This window comes from Haematobia irritans, chromosome 3, assembly GCF_050003625.1.
Source record: "Haematobia irritans isolate KBUSLIRL chromosome 3, ASM5000362v1, whole genome shotgun sequence".
Lineage (NCBI taxonomy): Eukaryota > Metazoa > Arthropoda > Insecta > Diptera > Muscidae > Haematobia > Haematobia irritans.
Window position 1 is genome coordinate 76,419,094 of NC_134399.1, and position 22,715 is coordinate 76,441,808.

Below are 22,715 nucleotides of genomic sequence, written 5' to 3' on the forward strand. Positions count from 1 at the left end.
AAACCTGAACACCCCTCATTTTGAAGGTGTGTGTGTGTGTAGAATGTTGCTTCTATTTCGATTTTGGAATTCACTCTTCAGTTGTCAAAATGCCGTCCAAGCAAGAAGAGTAGCGTATCAAAATTTTGCTCGCGCATCGCGAAAATCCGAGCTACTCGCACGCAAAGCTGGCAAAATCGTTAAAAGTTGCCAAATCAACCGTTACCAATTTAATTAAAGTGTTTGGGGAACGTTTGTCGACAGCCAGGAAGTCTGGATCGGGGGGAAATCGAAAACCGGAAGCCGCTGAGACGGCAAAGAGAGTTGCCGGTAGTTTCAAGCGAAACCCTAACCTCTCTCTCCGAGATGCCGCAAATAAGCTGGGTGTATCGTCGACAACCATGCATCGAGCCAAAAAACGAGCCGGACTATCGACTTACAAGAAGGTAGTGACTCCAAATCGCGATGATAAACAAAATACGACGGCCAAAGCGCAATCCCGGAGGCTGTACACGACGATGCTGACGAAGTTTGACTGCGTGGTAATGGACGACGAAACCTACGTCAAAGCCGACTACAAGCAGCATCCGGGACAGGAGTTTTATACGGCAAAAGGAAGGGGAAAGGTAGCAGATATTTCAAGCACATAAAACTGTCAAAGTTCGCAAAGAAATATCTGGTTTAGCAAGCCATCTGTACCTGTGGCTTGAAAAGCAGCATTTTCATAGCGTCCGGGACTGTCAACCAAGACATTTACGTGAAAGAGTGTTTGAATAAACGTCTGCTGCCTTTCCTGAAGAAACACGGTTGTTCCGTACTGTTTTGCCCGGATTTGGCATCTTGCCATTACGGTAAAAAGGCCATGGAGTGGTACGCCGCCAACAACGCCAGCTTACTCTTAAAATGCTTTCAGCTGCTAAGTTAAATTTTTTTGTTTTTAATTGTGTCAAATATTAAAAACGCCCTTTCAAAAGAAGCGTTTAAAAAAGATAACGAAAATAATGCTATTGCATACTGGCTCGTATTTAGGATCTTCTTGGTGACTTCCCTCATCTTTTCTCTCATAATTCATGGCAGAATTCTTCCGAATTTGCTTTAGAATTGCTGCACTTTATAAGGTCTAAGATATTGTTTACTCCCAAAAATCCCCCTAAGTTTGGTGGGGGGGAAACCCATAACCAGGCAACACTGCCCTGTGCAAAATTTCACGTAAATCGGTGTGAAAGTATAGAGTCTGTGGTCATATGAGTGTAAATCATGTGAAAGATATAAGGGAGTTGTATCTATATCGGATTTCATCCGATTTTGGCACGCATAATAAGAATGTTAATTTTACAAAATTTCACGTGAATCAGTATAAAAATCTAGCTTCTCGGTTTAAATAAGTGCATATCGGGCGAAAGATATTTATCTATATCTAAATCTGAAGCGATTTTTACTAAATATGGCGTGCATAGTATTCCGTTGGGATATTATAAAAAGCGGATAAACTAAGATATGTTTTCCACGTAAAACCTCAATTCAAAAGAGAATTGCGCCCAGTTTAAAGGACACAATCTTTAGAAGTTGGTTCGATGTTTTCTTTGAAGTGATATTAAAAAAAATCCTTTTTTCCTCTGCTAATTTTTCATGTTTTCAATAGCGCGGTGCAATTGTTAGCATGTATGCCTTGCATACGAACGAAAACCAAAGAGTTTTTCACCGGTGATTTAATGCTGGTCACATTTCTGAGTTCAAAGCATCTCTAAAAGCTTTTGTGAAATGCCGTTCAAACTCGGCTACAAAAGGGGGCATCTCGACCTTGAGTTAAACTTCGGGCTAACATTTTTAACGCGAAAAGAAAGTTCCGATGTTCTTTGTTGTAAAATTTCATTTGATACACTGAAAAAAAAGCATACCCGGTTCCAAAGATTTTGTCATTACACTAATGATTTTGGTATTGATTCCGATCCATAAAAGGGGAGAATTGAAGCAAGGAAAATTTTTAAGACACAATTCTCTTTTAAAATTAATTTTCGTGTACTTGATTCTAGGAAACAAATTTTAATTTATTCGTTTTTTCATGTGATATTAATGTCCTTTAAAAATGTGCTAACGACAACGTAAATTTCCAAATGCAGACTCGACTTTAAGTTGAAATTATTCTATGTTTCAAGTAAGAGACATTTTAAAATAGAGTATTGAAAAACGTCTCATATTTTTGAACGCTTTTTAGCTTTGTCGTCAAGATTCAAAAAGACAACAAACTTAATTTCGTTAACTTTGAAGAATTTTTCAGAATTTTTAAAGCTAGATACACAATTTTAAGTCGATTCACTTAACTATAAGGACAAAACGACTTAGAGTGCACTCGCGGTAACGTGAACGACGCCTATCGTGAACACCGTAACGCTAAAAACATGAAATTTGACGTTGAAGGCGAATTTAACAAATACAATTTCAAATACACTTACGGAATTTTTTAGTGATCTAGTTTGGCTTTATTCGTGAATATTAATTTAAATTGCTTTAAAATTCCATATCCACAGATATTTTTGCGATATCTTTTTTTTAAAATTTTTCATGAAATTAAATCAAGTTTTTAATATTACTAATAACAAAAATAAAAGACTTTTACGCTAGAACGTCTAAAACTCCCGAATATGGCTATGTTTTGTTCTGAAGATCGCTACCGTCAACATTTTCGCTAACGTCTCTTTGTTTTAATTAGTTCATGTTGCCGTGAGTGCATTGTAATTGAAATTGTGAAGAATTCATTAATTTGATTAATTTTGAAGAATTTTTCAGAATTATTAAAGCCAAGTTGACCTTAGTCAAACAAAATATTCTTTCATGTAAAGATACTCATTTTGAACTCGAATCACCTAACTAGAAGGAAATGTTTATATCAGAGAAATGCGTCTTCTATACTAAACAAAAGTCACATTCGTATTTTGAAGATATGAAATCTTGGGCCTCACGACAATATTTTTTTCAGTGTAGGATAGAATTAGTTTTTTTTTGCGGGTACAAAACTTTGCTTTTGCTTTGGATTTTATTGAACTTATTTGTACGATCATTAACAGTATAACGATGGACTTTTTTCTGTGTTCATGGAATTCTGAGATCCCCGCTCTTCTGATAGTGATCGTAGAGAACTTCACTTCTTCATCGCATATAAGTCCCGTCATAAACCTTAGTTGACTTACATACCACACTTTTACAATTCCAAAAAAAAAAAATCTCGAAATGCATAATTAAAGCGACCACTGATTTTAACCAATTTACTTTTTCTCTATGGCATACAGTAAAACTGTATTTGTTCTAAAACAACATAAAAAATAATTGAAGTATGGCAACACTGTTTCCAATTGTTACTCAGCTCTTTTATTGCACACATGAGCGAAAGTCATAGTGTAACGAGAACCGTGTATAACATAGAACGGAAAACAAGTTCAATAAAAACTAAATAAATGTATTCAATAATTGATATTTACATTAGGTATTTGTCTTTTATAGTTACGTTCACATTAGATATTGTTTAGCGTTTTTTTGTTTATTTCCTAAAGCCGACAATTTGTTTGAAACTAAGAACTACTGCGTATCGTGAAACACAACTAAACGGCAAACACGACAGAGAAAAACTGATTTTCTCTATGGATACGAGTATGAGTCAAGCTGCACACACACAGCCCTACACTGTTGCTAAAAACCAAAGAGAAACAAATGAGAGTACATAAGAACGAAACTGCTGCCAGCTACAAATAATACGATACAAGAGTATCAACATCCATACGTACATGTGTTCGGCATTTAAACACAAACTGACTAGTATCTCAAATGTTTGAGATAAAGCCGGTAAAATATACTTTTGTGACTAGGGCTGCCAACAATGTAGGTGAAATCACATTAGTTGGGTATTTTTGGCAAAGTGTGTGTTCAAAATATATAGATGACACATGAATCAGACTTACCTGTAATCCGATTGTTTTAAGTGCATATTTTTTTTTGCTTGGAAGTGGTAAATTTTATCCTATTTGCCTGAATTTTGAAATGTGTAGATCTACCGATATACTGCCACATATGAATATATGATCAAATTTTGGTTTTGTTTCTACACTCGAAAATATAATTTCAGTAGTAATGGTAAAAAGTTTGTTGTTTCAGTGTTTGGCATTTGTAATGAAAAACAAGTAAAAGCAGAGTTATGTTCGGCCCGGCCGAACCTTAAATACCCACCACCATGAAAATGCACTGAGATGTTATACAAATTAGTTTTTTTTTTTGACAAATTTCTATATTTATTTAATATATTCTTATGTTTATGCAAGATATTTTATTGTATAACTAATATTGAAAATTATTTTAATGTTTTTAATTATGTTCTGCTATAAAGATGCCGTCGTGGTAACTATGATTTGTTGCGTACGTTTTACATTTCATATTTTCATTATGGATACTACAAAACGCCCAGTCAATATTTGTTCCATGATTTGTAGTGATAATATTTTGATCCAGTAGTGATTTAAAACCCTTCGTTAGCAGTTGTCCTTCAGTGAGGTTTTTGGCGCCTTTTCTGCATATGTTAAAGTCACCAAGAATAAAAAGTTCCTATTATATTATCTTTTAAATCAACTATTGCTTGGAACATAATTGACCGGAAATTTGGTTCAGGATATGATGGACTTCTATAAATTACCATAAAGTATTATTAAAGTTTTCACCGATGATCAATTCTTTTTGCAGAATAGCTTCCGATTCATTCAGTCTTTCATTTTTTACGTATACCATGATACCTCGCTTTTTTCTCGACTTTTGAATATTACGAGGTGAATCAAGTCGTGAAATCAATGTAAAATTAGGTATTTCATAATTTTCCTCTGAGAAAGCCCAGGTTTCCACAAAGAAAAGTATATCAGATTGCATAATATTTGGATCTGTAATTACATCAAGGTGATGGGCTTGAATACTTGAATAACTTGGTCACACACACACACAATGGAATTCTCAAAGATTAGAAATAGCATTTCTACATGTTTACGAAAAAAGGTTGGCGGCCGTCAATATACAGCAGTAGATGTCTTAGATGATGGTTTCGTACAGAATTTAATTCAACATGATGATGGATGTTGAATCTTGGTCACACACACACAAAACAGCACGAATTTTCTTTTTATTTTTTTAACTTTAGTAACTCTATAGCTACCGCTCTACAAGGATCTTTATAAAACTGAGCTGGTATTAACTACCCAGGAAAAAATTTTGAAAGTTCATCCAAAGACACAACTTTATAAGTACTGTTTTCTGTAGATCTTAAATGCCAGCATATTTTCAATTTGTGGCAAATCGGACAAAAACTACAATTTCTGGAAACCCTAGGAGTTTAATAGGAAGATCGAGACATAATATCTTCGGTTATGGTACTAGATCCAATTTCTGCCAAATTAGATAATAACTACGGATTATAAAAGCCCAACAATAAAAATCGTCAGATTGGTCTATATGAGGGTTATATTAAACCATGGTTGAATAATTACCATTTTCGGTACACCTCTTTATGGTCCTAGAATACCTCTGGATTTCCGTTTTCAGGCAAATTGGGTAAAAACTACGGATTCTAGAAGCCCAAAAACTAAATCGGGAGCTCGGTCTATATGGGGGCTATACCAAAACATGGACCGATACTCACCATTTTTGGCACACCTCTTCACAGTTCTAAAATACCTAAAGATTTCCAGTTTCAGGCAAATTGGATAAAAACTACGAATTCTATAAGCCCAAAAAGAAAAATCGGGAGATCGGTTTATATGGGGACTATACCAAAACATGGACCGCTACTCACCATTTTTGGCATACCTCTTTATGGTTCTAAAATACCTCTAGAATTTGAAATTGAGGCAAATTGGATAAAAACTACGGATTCTATAAGCCCAAGAAGTAAAGTCGGGAGATCGGTCTATATGGGGGCTATACCAAAACATGCACTGACACTCACAATTTTTGGCACACCTCTTCAAGGTTCCAAAATACCTCTAGATTTTCAATTTCGCGCAAATTGGATGAAAACTACGGTTTCTATAAGCGAAAGACCCCAAATCGGGAGGTCGGTTTATATGGGGGCTATACCAAAACATGGACCGATATAGCCCATCTTCGAACTTGACCTGCGCGCAGACAAAAGACGATTATGTGCCAAATTTCAGGACGATAGCTCCATTATTGAATGCTGTAGCGTGATTACAACAGACAGCCAGACAGACAGACGGGCAGACGGACATGCTTATATCGTCTTAGAATTTCTCCCTGATCAAGAATATATATACTTTATATAGTCGGAAATCGATATTTCGATGCGTTACAAACGGAATGACAAACTTATTATACCCCGTCACCATTCTATGGTGGTGGATATAAAAAACAAACAACAAGAGTTTATATTTCTAAGGAAAGAAATTTGACGGTAGAAAATTTACTTTAAAAACAAACAAAAAATGTTAAAATCCTTGGTTTCCGTCCGTCCGCTTCTCCACTTAGCGTATAGGGATCTATAAATCGAAAATCGATTGTTCGAATTTTCGCATAAAAATCTAGAAAAATCGAAATCGAATATTAACCTAAAAATATTAACCAAAAACGATTTTAGATTTTCATCGATTTTAATGATTTCTGTTTTTATATTCATTGGTTTCAATTGAATTGAAAAATATGTACCTAGATGCGGGGAAAAGCGCACATATTTAATTTTTTTTAACAAAATCCTAGTACCAATAAGTGTAAAAGTTCTGATTTGATTAACCCTTTCACTATCGAAATAAACCGAATGTTTTACATTTTGTCCAATTTATACTGGTTTTTCATTATTTGGGGAAATGTGAAATAAGGAATCATTAAATCTCCGCGCATGTTAAAAAATTTATATTTAACATTTTAAATATAAATATTAAACAAATTAAAAAAAATTACATATTTTATTACAACACTATTTTTGGTGTTTCTTACCAAAAAATAGAATATTTTGTATAATCATTATTTCAATGAAATTCGATTATGAAAAATCGAATATTCGAATTTTGATTGGTCGGAAATAGACGCAAATCGTTTTTTGATTAAAAGTCGAAAAATCAATTATTGGTTTGCGCTATAAAACCCTAGTAGCGTAGCGAATGGTTATAAGCACATCTCATATGAGAAAAAAAAAACGTTTATAAGAAAATGTCCTTGCTGTGTTTTAGTGCAAAAATGTTTCATATAAGAAAAATCGGGAAATCACACAAGAACAAAATCCAATTACATATAACAAAAAATTCCTATAACTTTCGTCGGGTGCCAATTATTTTTAGTTTTGTTTGTTTTATTATATTGAAGATTAATTTAATAGCCCTTGTTACTTTTTACACCCTTCACCACTACTGTGATACAGGGTATAAGTTTGTGCATTTCTACACTCAAAAAAAAGTGAACTCTCTATTTCACTAAAGCCAATTTAACTTTCGTTTAGTTCATGGAATTATTATGTTTGGAGAAAGTTTCCTCTACTCTAATAATTTTTTGTGTACGGTAGTTAAATTAACTAAAACCGAGGAAAAAAATATACACAAATGAAAGATAAAGATTAACTAAATTCGTGTCTTCCACAAAATAGTTCAATATTTCTTTATATTTGTAAATTTTACTACAAATACGTTCATGATGAACTTCGTATGTCACTAAAGACATTCTTGCAATTTTGAACTCCAATTTTTTCCTTCAAACTACAAAATTTTCTTTAACAAGTGAAAAAAATTAATTATGTCTAATAAATTTTCTTGAATTTGTCGAAAAATATTTACTTATTTTTATGACATCGGCGTGATGCCAGCGTTTGTTATACTGTTTAGTTCAAATTTTCTAAAAATATTCAAAATTTTCTAAAATTAACCGAAATTTTTCTTCCTGGTGGGTTCACTGTTTTTTCAGTGTATGTAACGCCAAGAAGGAAAAGTCTGAGACCCATCGTTTAGTATACCGATCGTCTTAGAATTAAATTTTGAATCGATTTAATTTTGTGTGCAAAATAGAGGTGTGCACGTGACACGAAATTGTCGTGACTCACGAAAATTTTCGTGATTCGTGAGTCACGCTCATGACAACAGCGTGAGTGTGATTAACAAACCAAAATGTCGTGCGTGAGCGTGCGTCACGAAAATAATATCTTCGTGAGTGTGCGTGAGTAACGAATTACACTCACGAAAATATTCCTGCTCACCAACATAAAACGCTTAAGGGTTAAATTCACTTACAATTTTAGTGACACCTGAGATGTTAAGAGTTTAATAACACTCTCGATTTTAATAATGCTTATGTTTTCAGACACTTCGGTAAGGTAAATTAATCATAAAATTATTCGTGAGTCACGATATTTTTCGTGAGTCACGACGTTTTCGTGCGTGAGTGTGCGTGAGCGTGAGTAAACTATTACTCACGTGCACACCTCTAGTGCAGAGTACAGCTCGTAGTTTAAGTCCGATCGTCCTCAAATTTGGAGTAGGGGTTTACTTTAGCTCAGAGACAATCGCTATTGACTTTGAAAACAATCGGTTCAGATTTAGATATAGCTGCCATATATATTTATCACCGATCTGGTCATAATTGACGTATTTATCAACGTTTGTTCTTAAAATTTTGCACAGCCAAATGCTTTAGGGCTCTCGTAAAATATGCAAAATATCAGCCAAATCGGTTCAAACTAAGATATAGCTCCCATATATATCTTTCGTCCGATTTACACTTATATGGCCTCAAAAGCCAGAGTTTTGCCGTGATTTGCTTCAAATTTTGCACAAAGAGTACATTTAATAGTATCGGTAAGTGTGCCTAATGTGGTTGACATCGGTTCAGATTTAGATATAGCTCCCTTATATATCTTTCGTCCGATTTACACTCATATCACCTCGGGGCCATTTACGTTACATTTTGCAGAAATAGTAGAATTATTATTCTAACTATGGATGTCAAATTTGGTCAAAGTCGGTTCAGATTATATATTGCTCCCATATATATGTACACCAGATTTGGAGAAATATGGTAGAATGTTTCATATTTTAGACTCATTTTCATTGGGATTTTCCTCCAACTGACTCGATAGTTTACACAGAGAATATATTTAATATTATATTTATGTGTGTCAAGTTTGATATAGTTTGGTTCAGATTTAGATAAAGCCTCCATATGTTTCTTTATACGGTTTATATAAATATGGCCAAACTACCCATATTTTACACAATTCTGTGATGATTTCATATCCCAGAGAGTATTAAGAAAACAAGAGAACGAAACTGTCAAGCGAAACTGCGACAGTAGGTAACAGTCATGAGAAATATTATCTAATGTCATGCAGTTTTTGTCGGCGCTTCTCTCAAATATCATACAGTTTGCGTCGGCGTCACCCAGTTCAGTTCTCTGCCGGCCTTATGAAACATAAGAAAAATAGGATTTAGAACCTACCTAAATGTTTTGAGATACGGGCCTATTTGTGGTGTTTACAGCAAGATTTACTTACCCCAAAAAAATGGAATTAAATCTCGAACAATTTGGTACGATTATTTCTTACAACTTTCGACACGCAATATTGAATTCATGCTAGTCCCACCAGAGAGAATAAAAAGACAAGAGGACGAAACTGGGAAGCGCAACTGCGACAGTAGGTGGCAGTTCTCTGCCGGCTTTACGAAACCTAAGGAAAATAGGATTTAAAACCTACTTTGTAGTAACAATGTTCTTTTATTAAAATCTTTTCATTCTATTAAATTTTTTGGCAGACAATGTCTTAATAAAGAATTTATCAAAACAGCGCTTCGACCGCAACGTCGGTTATACGAAAGCTGCAGGCATTGTGCGACATCTATACGGTTGACATTTGTTGTTTTTGTAGAAGAGAAATTTTCGTCCTCTTGTTTTCTTAATACTCTTTGCCTATGGCAACTCCGACCGAAGCGCTGTTTCGATAAATTCTTTATTAAGACATTGTCTGCCAAAAAATTTAATAGAATGAAAAGATTTATATAAAAGAACATTTGTTATTACAAAGTACCCAATAAACACAGGATGAGCGTTTTTCAAATGCAACAACTTTTCAGTTTGAGGGTAAATATAATTTTCAACATAAATTCAACTTGACTTGAAATAGCTCATCCTCAATACATTCTCAAATTGTTTGCGAATTACTTCCAATTTGCCAAAATGTTGACGAAATCTTTGAAAAGGTGTTGAAGATAATATGAGAAAACTTTGACAAAACACTACCCTAAAATGCAACGAAAAAACCATGTGGTTTTCAATAATTATTTGTGCAACGAAGTTCGTGGTCAATTGCAAGAAATAAAAAATGGAAAATTTTAGACAAATAACCAAATAGTTTATAAAAATAGGTAAGTGAAAATAATAAATGAAATAAAACTTTAAGGAGGTCACTAAATGTATATCTCTTTGCAGAAAACTAAAATTATGGATTCTACATTTTTGAAAACATTAAAACGCTGACTGATGAAAAAATGGTGGACAATTAACTGGAACTGCTTCAAATAGTTTATAATAATTGGTACGTCAATATGAAACATTAAATCAACACTTTAGAGAAGTCACTAAATTTAAATCTCTTTGCAGAAAACTAAAATCTTTGGATGCTACATTCTTGCAAACATTAAGAAGCTGACCAATGAAAAATGAGTGGCTTATCGACAAGAAAAAGTTTCCAGTTTCCAAGTGCAACCAATTAAAATTGTTAAAAACAATAAATTGTTGAAATCAACAACTTCTGGATGAAAATGTGCATCACATCGTCAGTTTAATTCATATGCTATTATCAGTTTAAATGGATATTTTGTGAATTCCTTCTGCTGGAAATCAATTCTAACACGCGGTCCAGTACGTTCCTAATTTCAAATTGCCCGCATGCTAATAAATTTTAATGCTGTTTTGATATGTTTAATAAGATTATTATTTATCAATTGGTATTGTGTATGTGTTATGTAGTGTAGTGTATTATTATATATTTTATTTTGATGAAAATAAATAAATTATACAAAATTCATAGAATTTTGGCTTTGAATTTCAATTTGAAGTGGGGATATCATTCATACAAATTTAGGTTGAAAAGTATTTGCAACGATGTTAATTTTGAATTTGACTCGCATCGAAAATTGTTTGACAAATTATTGAGTAGCGATGCATTTCAATTTGAGGATAACACTTGAGATATTATTGCTAATGTGTTGAATTTCACTGTTGAGGGTAATGTCTGTTTTTTGTTGAGAACGCGATTTTCTCAACAATTTCTCAACTTGAATATTAACCTAATCCTTTGAAAAAATATTTGAAAAATTGTTGAAATTTAGCATTTTTCAAACGTTTGTGTTTATTGGGTAGGTTCTACATCCTATTTTCCTTAGGTTTCGTAAAGCCGGCAGAGAACTGAACGGGGTGACACCGACGCAAACTGTATGATATTTGAGAGAAGCGCCGACAAAAACTGCAAATTAGACAAATTTTCCTCATTACTGCCACCTACTGACGCAGTTTCGCTTCACAGTTTCATCCTCTTGTATTTTTATTCTCTCTTGTGGGACTAGCATGAATTCAATATCGCGTGTCGAAAGTTGTACGAAATAATCGCACCAAATTGTTTGCGATTTAATTCCATTTTTTTGGGGTAAACAAATCTTGCTGTAAACAACACAAATAGGCCCGTATCTCAAAACATTTAACCTTAAAAATGTCAAACTTTAGATCTGGCAGATTGCAAGTACAAAAGGTACCCTCGTTAAATGCTTCTAAACAAAACTTACTTATGAAACAATAATGTCAAAATTAAATGTATTTTTATTTTTAAGTAATAACTAATATATAAATGTAAAGCAGTTGTTTTCTCATTCCAAAAATTATATACATACTTATGATTAAATGGAAGAGAGCACTGGGATCATCTCCTCGTAATTCCATTAGACATACTTAATTATCCGAGTTTATTTTAGTCTTCTTTTGCTTATTGGTGAACATTTCAGGATGGTGAATTTTTTTGTGACAATACAGTCCTCCTAGATAGTCAAAGGTTTCTCCACATTTCGGGCAGGTATCCTTTACAATGCGGGGGGGAACAACTTCCTTGTACATGTGATTTAAAAATTTAAGCTTGGTGTGAAATCTCTTGCCACAATCCTTACAGGTAAACGCCTTGGGATCCATGTGTAGTATGGCATGTTCTTCGATGCGAAAGCGATATTTTAACTTAATTCCACAACACATAATATAGAATTCTTCCGTAGGATGATGGAATTGTGTATGCTTCCTAATCTCATAAAAGCATGGGAATTTTTCAGAGCAAAGGCGACATTCCAACTCAGGTTTCCAACGGGCTATAGTTGCATCCACCCTCCTACTTGAAACTTTATCTCTTTTAAAGATAATTGAATCGTTTAATGATTTGGGATTGGATGTACTTGGCTCACTTTCGTTCAAGAATTCATTGTGCTCTTCCCGAGAAATGTTCATATCTTGGCAGGTTGTGGCATCACCAAAATGGGTTTGACTACTTTGGGCTATATCATCTAAATCGGTGGAAAATTCTATACCATAGTCGGTAACAATTAATTTTCCCGAACCAAAACCGTTCCCCCCATTATCACTTAATTCGTGCATGATTAGGCCCTGATTGATTGCTGAGTTGTGTGAAGATGTCTTGCCCTCAGATATAATCTCTGCAAGTTTGGCCTGTTCCATCTCTTTAAGTAGATTGGCCTGTACCACCAGTATGGTCTGTTGAAAGTTGTTAAAATTGCAGATATGATTCCAGCAATCCAAACATAAAACCGCAATTTCTCTCGAAATGGATCCCGGAGTGACAAACGCATCCAAAAACTAAAATTTAGGAGTTTTATTTGAATATTCACTTTCTAAGCTTTCATTTTGTTTTTCTTTACCATGGAATGAAAGAACTTTTTCGCGATATTGTATATTTCATTCGCATCGCCGTTTTCATCACGCAGATGTATGGTCTCAGCACAAGTATTGCGACATAATCGGCAAATATGGGAACCCGCCATAATAGTAAACTGGTGAAATCAAAAGAAAGGAACATTGAAATTAAAGAGAATAATAATATTAAGCAAAGACAATATTGACATTTCAATCAACACATTAGCAGTGTTTTTGTTCCAAAATATTTTTGAGAGAGCGGATACCTCAAGGTGGAAAAAAAAACAAAAATGCAGATTTTAGAAGCCTAAGCGAAATACAATCTGACGAAACCCTTGTTTGAATTTCTGGAACAAAATGACATATTAAACCCCGCTTAATGATATCGCTGAAGACCCAAATTTTTGTTAAATATGCTGGTGAGATGATATAGCCCTCTTTCGAACTTGACCTGCATGTAGAGAAAAGACGAGTTTGTGCTTCAGCACAAGAAACAGACAGACGGATATCTTAGAATTTCACCCTGATCAAGAATTTATACATATGCTTTATAGATTGCGAAGCCTAAACGGAATACAATCTGGGGAAACTAGTTTTTGACGGGCGATTCGAAACACTTAAGGCCGAAACACAATGAAAAAAGCAGGCATATGCTTTAGCTTTTTTCTTTGCTCTAGAGGCCGGTACTACGTTCATTCTTGCGAAAAAAAAATTTATAGAAATCATTATTGCGCACATAGAAAGCGGTGTTTATTTAGGTAACAGGAAGTGCTATTTAACAGTGAGCGATATAGAATTAAGTTGGTGGTTGCTGCTTGCCATTACAAAATTAACATTCTATTTTACCTTGGGCAATTGATCTGCTACTCCTTTTCGGAACAAAAATATGATCCGTGTTTGCGTTATAAACCCACACAAATAGTTTTAATAAATAAATTATTTCTTAATTCACATTGCAAATGGCGCCATGCTATAAACGTCAGTTTTTCGACTCAAACAAGTACCCCAAATGGAAACAATTTCGCTAGTTTTTCGCATTTTTTTGTTTTGTATGGAGTTTCAACGCGAAAACCGAACAGAGTACCGGCCTTAAAGCGGCTTTACTTTTTTCCAACACACATAGAAAAGCACAAAGCTCGCTTCATAAACATAAACAAATTTATATTTTCAACCAGTAAGGAAAGTCTAAAGTCGGGTGGGGCCGACTATATTATACCCTGCACCACTTTGTAGATCTAAATTTTCGATACCATATCACATCCGTCAAATGTGTTGCACCCAGAAAAAAGTGACCCCTTCTTTAAGTTAAAATGAACTCATTGTGAAGAAAGTTGAACTTCGTATAGCGCCAAAGACATTTTTATTTGTTTGAACGATGTGATTTTCGTAGAAATTAGGAATAATGTATTCCATATATTAGTTAACATTTTCCTATATTTATGTACCACTATACTACAGAATGAAAAAATTTAACTAATTTGAATTCATATATGGAATGATTTTATTGAAATTTTTTCATTCATTTGGACAAATCTTACACATTTGTGGTAAAACTTTTACTTCATAATTAGAACAGCTTACCTTCGTTTTTAAATACAATTTTATTTATTTCTATAAGCAACTTTATCTTCAATAATATATTGAATATATTTATTAAGAATCAACAGCATCGAATCTCTTTGAAATATTAGTTTATTATTCCACTATTTCCAATTTCCGTGTGATATTATCAACTGTAAAACGCACTTTTTCTTCTTCTTGTACTTTTCACTTTTAATAAGTTGCTGCCTAACGATTTTGTCCTCCTTTTACAATTTCAATACCTACAAATATAAAAAATCATAAAACATTTTTGTTCCAAAAGGTTAGCTTCACTGAATATTACCTGATAATTGAAGATTCCAAAATGAAGACAAATGAAAGGGTTGTTATTCTGCTGGTGTTTTCTTCCTTTTACACTATCACGAACATTGATAGATTTATTTTTAAAAACGAAAATTTTTCTCACTAATTTAAAATAACAAATATTTTATATATTTCATTTGTTATTTATTATATTATTTTACCATATTATTTTTTAACAATCTCTCCGTATACCAAAACAACGCGATTCCAACTAGAAAAAACAACCGACGCGCAAACATATCGATTACACCCACGCGCAAACACATCGATTACGATGACAGGTATCGATTACAGGTAGACAATAGAAATTTAGGAAAATTTCCTATATTCTAACAAGTGTGTTTCCTTAAGTTTTGAAAGGATTGCACACTTCTTAGTACGAATGAACTAAAATATTTTTCTATGTCAAGTGTTGTTCGTACACGCAAAGAAAAAAAACGTTTGGAAAACGTGTACCGAAAACGTTTTTCTTTTGTTAGAGTTTTTTGAATTGCTTCGAAAATTTTAAACTTTTATCACCAAAAAAATTCGTTTGTTACAAAATTTTTATTTTTTCAATAAAAAAAGTTATTTTTGAAACAACAACACAGTCCATTTCGTTTATATCAAACACTGTTCTTTTCTGACTTTAGGTCTTTAATAAGACACATTTTACAGTTCAAAATTTAATATACTACAATGTAATGTTGAACATTTTTTCGGAATCTTCCGAAAATATCTGGAATATATGTAAAGAAAAAAAAACTTTGGTCGAAGCAGGGATCGAACCCACGACCCTTGGCCTGCAAGTCGGACGTAGCAACCACTGCACCACGGTGCCAAACTAAATGTTTGTTTCTCTTAAATAAACTTTGTTTATTCGGTTCGTGGGCGCCGCAAGCTATGCTATATAAATATAACATATATGGATATTTATCTATTGATGACCATAACAGGTACATAGCTCAGTGGTTAGTGTGTTGGCTTACAAAGTGCATGGTCCGCGGTTCGATTCTCCGTCCAGGCGAAAGGTAAAAAAAATTTAAAAATTTATCGTATAATTTCTTCTACATTGTTGGTATTACAGGAAAAGGTGTTAAGAACTAAAAAACATCGTGGATGTGAGAAAGATGTGAGGGAAAATGCAATTAGAGGGAAATGCATTTTTTTTTGAGTTTGTCCTTATGAAATTGTTTTTACATCCATTTTATAAAAGAATAAACGTTTATCACAAAAAGTATATACTTTTCTCCCAAATACACATCCTTACAGCGAAAAGCAAATGAGAAACGAACTTTGTTTGTCTAAAATTTCGTTTGGGAGGAAAGAATTATTTTTTTGCGTGTATGTATGAAAAACTTTCTATTATAAAGGAAGTCGCAATTATCATTTTATAAGAAATTTTACTAATTTTGAGGAAACTTGGTTTTAGTTCGGTTTTTGTTTATTTTTGCGAATGCTTTGTTATCGGTGAATAAAATTTTCTTTTTCAGTAGTAAATTCTTATACCCAGCGAAGAAAATAGTATGAGTAAAATTCCATGCCTTATTCTAGTTAATGAACTATTCCTAACTGCTTACAGTTTAGGATTTTTTTAATGAAACGAGTAAATTTTATTATTTTTCACAAAAATTTACCTTGATGGAAATAAAATGGATAAACTATATTGATGAAAATTTTTTCCTTTAGTTTCGAAGGCACTTTTTTCTGGGTGTGGAGGCTATATATAAAGGTTTGTCCCAAATACATACATTTAAATATCATTCGATCTGGAAGAATTTGATAGACTTCTACAAAATCTATAGACTCAAAATTTAAGTCGGCTAATGCACTAGGGTGGAACACAATGTTAGTAAAAAAATATGGGAAACGTTTAAATCTGAAGCAATTTTAAGGAAACTTTGAAAAAGTTTATTTATGATTTATCGCTCGATATATACGTATTAGAAGTTTAGGAAAATTAGAGTCATTTTTACAACTTTTCGACTAAGCAGTGGCGATTTTACAAGGAAAATGTTGGTATTTTGACCATTTTTGTCGAAATCAGAAAAACATATATATGGGAGCTATATCTAAATCTGAACCGATTTCAACCAAATTTAGCACGCATAGCTACAATGCTAATTCTACTCCCTGTGCAAAATTTCAACTAAATCGGAGTTAAAAATTGGCCTCTGTGGTCATATGAGTGTAAATCGGGCGAAAGCTTTATATGGGAGATATATCCAAATCTGAACCGATTTCAAGCAAATTTGGCACGCATAGTTACAACGCTAATTCTACTCCCTATGCAAAATTTCAACTAAATCGGAGCAAAAAATTGGCCTCTGTGGGCAAATGAGTGTAAATCGGGCGAAAGCTAATATGGGAGCTATATCTAAATCTGAACCGATTTTGCTGATATTTTGCAAGTTTTTCGAGACTCATAAAATATTCGGATGTACGGAATTTGAGGAAGATCGGTTGATATACACGCCAATTATGACCAGATCGGTGAAAAATATATATGGCAACTATATCTAAATCTGAACTGATTTTTTCCAAAATCAATAGGGATCGTCTTTGAGCCGAAACAGGACCCTATACCAAATTTTAGGACAATCGGACTAAAACTGCGAGCTGTACTTTGCGCACAAAAATACATCAACAGACAGACAGACAGACAGACGGACATCGCTAAATCGACTCAGAATTTAATTCTAAGCCGATCCGTATACTAAAAGGTTGGTCCATGATTACTCCTTCTTGGCGTTACATACAAATGCACAAACTTATTATACCCTGTACCACAGTAGTGGTGAAGGGTATAATTACACTGTTAGAAAAATATGTTTTTCATATGTTCCGATATAAACAAAATGTGTTTCGGGCACAATTTTAAAACACAATATATTTAAGTGCAAACATGTAATGTTCCTAAACTAACACTAAATGTTTGGGACATCTATGTTAATATGTTAGAATATATTATGTTTGGGGCATGAATGTTTCATAAAAATCATATGTGTGAATGCAAACATATATAAATTTACAAATTTCGACTAAACTTACATATGTTGTGATATTTTATTCAAAGCGACAGAGAGAGTATAGAGAAAGAAATAGAGATGGAAACCGGGAGAGTTTACGAAAGATATCAACATAACACAGCGAAAGATTCAAAAGAGAACATTTTCTGTGAAACCGCTTGTATGTTGTTTCGGAAAACTGTTTTATGATAAGGCCAAAAATTTGATGTGCTTAAGTCTAAATATTATTTAATTTGAATAAAGAGAATAGACATTCGGAACCAGACATTTGAAAAACAAACAGCATATGTCTTCGCCTTGAGAGCAGCATTTTATGTATGTGTGGACCAGCGTTGCCAGAATTGTTTCACCAAAAACCGCTAGATTTGCCCAAAAAATAGCTAAAAAAAAGCTAAAAAATGCAAAAAATAGCTAGAAAAAAAGCTACATTTTTTTGTATCAAAAGTCACATTTTTGATTGAAATTTAACAAACTTAAAGGCTTTATTTCACTTAAAATGCATATTATTTTCATTTTAATTCATTTTAATTCCACTTCTCTGAGACTGTAACAATATCTAAGGCATATTAGCTCTGTTTGCGTATTCAATACATTTTGATTACTATCACAAATTTTTTACTGGAAGTCCTTCGTTTTGTGGAAGCTACCTTCCCAACACCTCTATTTTATTTACTTGTTATTTTAAAATATTAAATAATTTAAGCATGCTTTGGATTTGGTAAAAAAATGATTTGTCATTTTTTTAAATAAAATTTTAGTTTGGTTGTGAAATTGTGAGAAATTCGAAATACATTACTTTTATTTAAATTGTAGAAAATACCTACAGTTTACATTTCCCAGTAAAAACATTTTCCTTTTCTTCATGAGCTATCAAAGTGCTTTAAAAACGTGCTAACGCCAACTTAAATTTCCAAATTCAGACTCGACTTCAAGTAGAAATTATTGTATGTTTACGTTTTTAAAATAAAGTGTTGAAAAACATCTTCTATTTTTGAACGCTATTTTGGTTTGTGGTCAAGAAGTAAAAACTCCTCACATTTAAAGACTATTTCATTAATTCTTCCTTCATTCATGAAAAGAAAAAGGACAAAACGACTTTATCGTCTTTTGGACAAGGAAAACAGTTTATATAAGAGAAACTCACAAATGCTATTATAGCCAAAATTCGCGTTCGTATTTTAAGGAGATGAAATTTTTGGCCTTACGACAATATTTTTTTTCAGTGCACAAAGCAATTCACATCTACTATTTTAATTTAGTAATATCGTAATAACTTTAGAATGTTATAATAACATAAAAACGACAAACGAGCCAAATGACAACTTTTATGAATATGATGAAAAAACTACAACAAGGTGTATTTGTTACAAAAATGCCCGCATAATGGCTGGAATCATTATTATTGTTTCAACTGAGCTTTGAAATATGTGGAAACGCTTATTCTTGCAGCAAGGCTTAGATAAAAACGCCGTTTTATCCATATTTCAATAGAAACATGTCGAAAATAAAAAAGCCAAAAATAGCTAAAAGGGTCATGAAAAAAAGCCAGAAAAAAAGCTAAAAGCTAAATGCATTTTTTTCCCGCTAAAAGTCTTCAAAAAAAGCCAAATCTAGCGGGAAAAAAGCTAAATTGGCAACGCTGGTGTGGACGTGTGTTTTCTTTATCATTTTGGCATTATGGGCACAATTTTTTTGCTTGGTTCGTTAAAAGAAATCAGGGGTCTTCATAAAAATAACGAAAGGGCACTATACTCTTTTTAGAGTTGGGACAGTAAAATGAAATAAGGAGGAAATAGTGAAAAATTACACAGTAAAATGTATAAAAATAATGTTTAGTTCCTCTTTATTAAAAAGTAGTCCACGAGGAGTTGACGGACACCTTCAAATATAAAAGCGGGCATTAAGTTCGAGTTTTGCAGCTAAAACAATTTAAAAAGTTTATTTTCTTTAAAATGAATTATTAAAGAAAAATAAAAGGCATTTTAGAAAAATAAAAGGCAAGTGAAAATTATGAGTATGTTAGGCAATGAGCACAATCGTCTTTGGGAAAATTCTTCCAAGCATATAATATTTTTGGGCTCAAAATGCTTCCAAACATATAATATGTTCACATAAAACAAACATATTAATGTTTCGGCAGTATCCAAAAATATATGTGATTCCTGCAAAATATGTTTGGAACATATGTTAAAGAAGCGATTTTTTTTTGAGGGTGTACAAACCTGGAAGCAACAAATGTTGTTAACGTCAAAAACAAAACAGCCTACCAAAGCCCATAAAGTTAAAATATTTTAAACTTTTTTTAAACTTTCGGCGCCAAACTTACATTTATTGTGTGCACACCGAAAAAAAGTTTACTATTTTTTAATGAAAAATGAACTACCCTTCACCACTACTGTGGTACAGGGTATAATAAGTTTGTGCATTTGTATGTAACGCCAAGAAATAATTGTCATAGACCCATCTTTTAGTATACCGATCGGCTTAGAATTAAATTCTGAGTCGATTTAGCGATGTCCGTCTGTCTGTCTGTCTGTCCGTCCGTCTGTCTGTATATGTAATTTTGTGCACAAAGTACAGGTCGCAGTTTAGGTCCGATCGTCTTCAAATTTGACATAAAGTCTTTCTTCGGGTAGAAGACAATCGCTATTGATTTTGGAAAAAATCGGTTCAGATTTAGATATAGCTGCCATATATAGTTATCACCGATTTGATCATAATTCACGTATTTATGAACCGACGTTCTGCAAATTTTGTACATCTGAATGTTTTGTCAGTCCCGTAAAAACTGCCAAATATCAGCTAAATCGGTTCAGATTTATATATAGCTCCCATATATATATTTCGTCCGATGTGGACTTATATGGCCCCAAAAGCGAGAGTTTTACCCTGATTTGATTAAAATTTTGTACAAGGAGTACGTTTAATAGTATCGTTAATTGTGCCAAATTTAGTTGAAAACGGTTCAGATTTAAATATAGCTCCCCTATATATCTTTCGTCCGATTTTGACTTATATGGCTTCAAAAGCCAGAGTTTTGCCCTGATTTGATTAAAATTTTGTACAAGAAGTACGTTTAATAGTATCGTTAATTGTGCCAAATTTAGTTGAAATCGGTTCAGATTTAGATATAGCTCCCATATATAGGTTAGGTTAGGTTATGTGGCAGCCCGATGTATCAGGCTCACTTAGACTATTCAGTCCATTGTGATACCACATTGGTGAACTTCTCTCTTATCACTGAGTGCTGCCCGATTCCATGTTAAGCTCAATGATAAGGGACCTCCTTTTTATAGCCGAGTCCGAACGGCGTTCCACATTGCAGTGAAACCACTTAGAGAAGCTTTGAAACCCTCAGAAATGTCACCAGCATTACTGAGGTGGGATAATCCACCGCTGAAAAACTTTTTGGTGTTCGGTCGTAGCAGGAATCGATCCCACGACCTTGTGTATGCAAGGCGGGCATGCTAACCATTGCACCACGGTGGCTCCCTTCCCATATATATCTTTCGACCGATTTGGACTTATATGGCCCCAAAAGCCAGAGTTTTGCCCTGATTTGCTTCAAATTTTGCTCAAGAAGTACGTTTAATAGTGTCGTTAAGTGTGCTTAATTTGGTTAAAATCGGTTCCGATTTAGATATAGCTCCCATATATATCTTTCGTCCGATTTGGATTTATATGGCCTCAAAAGCCAGAGTTTTGCCCTGAGTTGCTTGAAATTTTGCACAAGGAGTACGTTTTATAGTATCGTTAATTGTGCAAAATTTAGTTGAAGTCGGTTCAGATTTATATATAGCTCCCATATATCATTTGCCCGATTTGGACTTATATGCCCACAGAGGCAAAAGTGCTACTCTGATTTACGTGAAATTTTGCAGAGGGAGTAGAGTTGAAATTGAAACTTTGCACAGACAGTAGAATTAAGGTTCTGCATATGCGTGTTTATTTTGGTTGAAATCGGTGCAGATTTTAATATAGCTCCCATATATATCTTTCGCCCGATTTTCCGTCATATGACCACAGAGGTCAAAGTTGTTATACGATTTACGTGAAATTTTGCACAGGGAGTAGATTCAACATAGTAACTATGCATGTGAAATTTGATTGCAATCGGTTTAGATTTCGATATAAATTCCATATATATGTTTTTCCTATTTAGACAAAACTGGCCGAAATACCTACATTTTCCTTATCAAATCGCCACTGCCAAGTCGAAAACTTATCAAAATGACTCAAATTTTCCTATTACTCTATTACACATCTATCGACCGATAACTCATAAATACACTTTTGCGATGTCGAAAACTTATCAAAATGACTCAAATTTTCCTATTACTCTATTACACATCTATCGACCGATAACTCATAAATACACTTTTGCGATGTTGCCTCAAAATTCGTTCATATTTAAATGTTTCCCCTATTTTTATACCCTCCATCATAGGATGGGGGTATATTAACTTTGTCATTCCGTTTGTAACACATCGAAATATTGCTCTAAGACCCCATAAAGTATATATATTCTGGGTCGTGGTGAAATTCTGAGTCGATCTAAGCATGTCCGTCCGTCCGTCCGTCCGTCTGTTGAAATCACGCTAACTTCCGAACGAAACAAGCTATCGACTTGAAACTTGGCACAAGTAGTTGTTATCGATGTAGGTCGGATGGTATTGAAAATGGGCCATATCGGTCCACTTTTACGTATAGCCCCCATATAAAGGGACCCTCAGATTTGGCTTGTTGAGCCTCTAACAGAAGCAAATTTCAACCGATCTGGCTGAAATTTGGTACATGGTATTGGTATATGGTCTCTAACAACCGTGCAAAAATTGGTCCACATCGGTCCATAATTATATATAGCCCCCATATAAACCGATCCCCAGATTTGGCTTG

The 22,715-nt window shown here is 33.7% G+C and overlaps 2 protein-coding genes across 3 annotated transcripts in view; both read right to left on the reverse strand.

Annotated features, from left to right (window-relative positions):
• LOC142231711 (uncharacterized) overlaps positions 1–12,019 on the reverse strand; it is a 17,483-nt gene extending 5,464 nt beyond the window's left edge. Inside the window, exon 1 of one of the 2 annotated variants that reach the window (XM_075302335.1) lies at positions 11,886–12,019. The gene's annotated coding sequence lies outside the window, so the exon portion shown is untranslated. Of the gene's footprint in view, positions 1–3,455; positions 3,598–11,885 lie in introns of those variants that run through there. The other variant, XM_075302333.1, reaches the window with a different exon arrangement.
• The window catches only part of LOC142231710 (uncharacterized), a 43,193-nt gene continuing 32,274 nt past the window's right edge, over positions 11,797–22,715 (reverse strand). The window contains exons 2-3 of the mRNA XM_075302332.1: positions 12,912–13,043; positions 11,797–12,849 (exon numbers count right to left, since the gene is read on the reverse strand). Of these exons, the coding sequence (XP_075158447.1) occupies positions 11,944–12,849; positions 12,912–13,034 (1,029 nt within the window). The 5' untranslated portion in view covers positions 13,035–13,043 and the 3' untranslated portion in view covers positions 11,797–11,943. The remainder of the gene's footprint in view (positions 12,850–12,911; positions 13,044–22,715) is intronic.